Genomic DNA, 1,341 nt, shown 5'->3' with positions numbered 1-1,341 from the left:
GTTTAACACCAGTGATTGTCTGAGAGAAACGCGACACTCTCGTGATAAGTTGGCGTGAAAGCGAAGCCTTTCCCGACTGAAGTGCCGTAAAGCCGCTTACCTCCCGTTTCTGTGGCATGAATTTCTTCCATGCTGCTTTACAGGCTTTGCTGCTACGCGAACAATAAACTATGTGCAGACCTGTTTCTAAACATGAAGAACATTCCAACACAAAAGCGGTTCTTTTATATTTGAAGCCACAGCAGTTAATCCCCTGTAGCGGGTCAGGTTTGATGTAACTGGGTTAAAGTAATACGATTATGAATTGTAGCTTGACGCACACGGACAGATTTGTCCTGCCGAGCTCACCCAGCTGTTTAAAATTCCTGTCAAATCAACGTATCCAACAAGCAGGACCAACGCTCACGCCTTCATTAGCTCCTGATCACACTGACTGTGGCTGCTGTGGCTCACCTGGTACTGCGGGTAGTTGTAAAGGTTTCCATAGTAGGTGGGGTAGCGCGAAGGCTGGTAGAAATTGTAATAGGGGGTTTCCAGCAGGAGGTCAGACGGTCCCTCGGTATGAGCCCTGGCAGCGGCTGATGGGCTGGGGGACGATGCTGAGCGGGTCCCTGGACACAAAAACAAACAAATCACGATGAGACCGAGAGGATGAAGAGTAAAGTGTGTGGCTGGTTGTTTCAGCACTGTCAGGTAATTTAAAATATGATGTTCAGGATGTTTTCAAACGCTCGTGTTTGTGTTTTGTTGCAGTTTTAACAAGGAAACAAGTCTCGTTACGCCCGTCTCACATTTTACTGATGCTAAAATGTAACAATTAACTTCTCTCAGCATTTAAGTTACACTTGTTCAGATCATTAAAGGAGACAGAAAGAGTTCATTTTGAAACTTGCTGCCCAACAGCTCCATCTTCAGGTGACAGCTGTACTTGGTGTCAAACATAAAATTGTCATTTTTCAGGATGAAGATGACCATTAAGTCATCATTACTCACTCTCGGTTGTACGTTTCTTATCAGCAAGGACACATTCTTCCCAGGCAGACCCTGATCTTTGCACAGGGAAGACACTGTGCACCACTGGAGCCAAACATGATCACATTTACTGTCCCAACTCCTGCCATCAGCAGCTCCACACAGTGCTCCACTCCTTTTTATACCTCAATCTTCATCTCTACCCCCCCGTTCCCTCAAAATAAAAGGAACACACATACAAACATACAAAGTGCAAGATAAGAGCAGCCTTGACCCAAAATCACATTCAAGCGCTATCAGCGAAACACTCTTCCGTGTCAGCTTCCACGCAACCTGGAAGAAAAACTCAAGGACATATTTTCAAGTTTC

General features: G+C 45.3%; 1 protein-coding gene across 1 annotated transcript in view; it reads right to left on the bottom strand.

Annotated features, from left to right (window-relative positions):
- dmrt1 (doublesex and mab-3 related transcription factor 1) overlaps positions 1 to 1,341 on the bottom strand; it is a 33,523-nt gene that overhangs the window by 28,393 nt on the left and 3,789 nt on the right. Inside the window, exon 2 of the mRNA XM_013910193.1 lies at positions 454 to 686. Coding sequence (XP_013765647.1) covers positions 454 to 686 — 233 coding nt within the window. The remainder of the gene's footprint in view (positions 1 to 453; positions 687 to 1,341) is intronic.

This window comes from Pundamilia nyererei, unplaced genomic scaffold (assembly GCF_000239375.1).
Source record: "Pundamilia nyererei isolate P.nyererei 1_Seehausen unplaced genomic scaffold, PunNye1.0 scaffold00038, whole genome shotgun sequence".
In the NCBI taxonomy this organism is placed as follows: Eukaryota; Metazoa; Chordata; class Actinopteri; order Cichliformes; family Cichlidae; genus Pundamilia; species Pundamilia nyererei.
This window is presented reverse-complemented; position numbering and strand designations above follow the sequence as displayed.